We start from the raw sequence: 944 nt of genomic DNA on the forward strand, positions 1-944 counted from the left end.
ATATATATATACTGAGATCATAATTGGAAGAGGCTTAAGTAAGAAAAAGAAAAGTTACTTCTCTTGATGACTTGAAATAAAATGTTCCCGCTTGCTTCTCTCTGATTACAAGATTTGTATGTAATTATTTCCTCCAAGCTAGTAGACTTACTGAGGGAAGACAGCTGAAATTCAGCACATTAGACTATACCATGTCAGGGTCCCAAGTGATATAATCATCTGTTTTTTAAAAAAATATTCTAGAAGCAAACATAAAGCAATCATCAATGCGCATTTTCATTCTCACCTTTCTGCCATCAGTGGTATAAAGTTTTGCAACTGGATACTGCATTAATTCACTCATGTAATCCAACAAGGCCTCAAAGGTTTGTGTATTTTTCTTTCCCAGAACTATCGTGCGTCTGAGCCTTACATCCCCGTTTTTGAAAACAAGCATCTTTTTGGGAGTTGTTATTTTGCTTTCTCGGCCAAATCCATCTTCATTCTCCTTTGCTAATTGCACAGCTCGACGACGAGCACTGACAGGCCTACTGATCTGCCAGGGCAGTGGCTTTCTGCTAGCCCGTTCTAGGTTGATAGGCTTCATTTTCCTCTGATGGGAGCAAATATAAGATTTTCCATCTTCAAGATCGTCCAGACTGGTGATGCTGTGTCTTCCTTTTGGTGTACTGATATTCCTTACTCCAAAAGGTAATGGGACCCGTTTAGATAAGCTATCCAGCAAGGCATCAAACGTTTTGTAAGACCGGTTGTTAATGACCATTTTGATTCCATTAAACTGAGGATCTCCGCTTTTATAAAAACAGATCCTTTTGGCCACTACAGGTTCAGTAACATTGAAATGGCGTGTAGATAAACTCTGTTCACTCTCAGAGGAGTTTGGCTGATTCATGGAGTAACTGCTTGAAAGAGATTCACTCATTTTGGCAGCACTCTGGAAAAAA

General features: G+C 39.3%; 1 protein-coding gene across 1 annotated transcript; it reads right to left on the reverse strand.

Annotated features, from left to right (window-relative positions):
- Positions 1 to 286: 286 nt before the first annotated feature.
- Positions 287 to 931, reverse strand: LOC104916519 (oxygen-regulated protein 1-like; the record flags this gene model as incomplete). The annotated part of the gene is made up of 1 exon (XM_010727556.2): positions 287 to 931. A coding segment is annotated over exon 1 (636 nt), but the record flags the coding sequence as incomplete, so codon positions are not given.
- Between the last annotated feature and the right edge of the window lie 13 nt (positions 932 to 944).

The sequence above is a fragment of the Meleagris gallopavo genome, unplaced genomic scaffold, assembly GCF_000146605.3.
Source record: "Meleagris gallopavo isolate NT-WF06-2002-E0010 breed Aviagen turkey brand Nicholas breeding stock unplaced genomic scaffold, Turkey_5.1 ChrUn_random_7180001912214, whole genome shotgun sequence".
Lineage (NCBI taxonomy): Eukaryota > Metazoa > Chordata > Aves > Galliformes > Phasianidae > Meleagris > Meleagris gallopavo.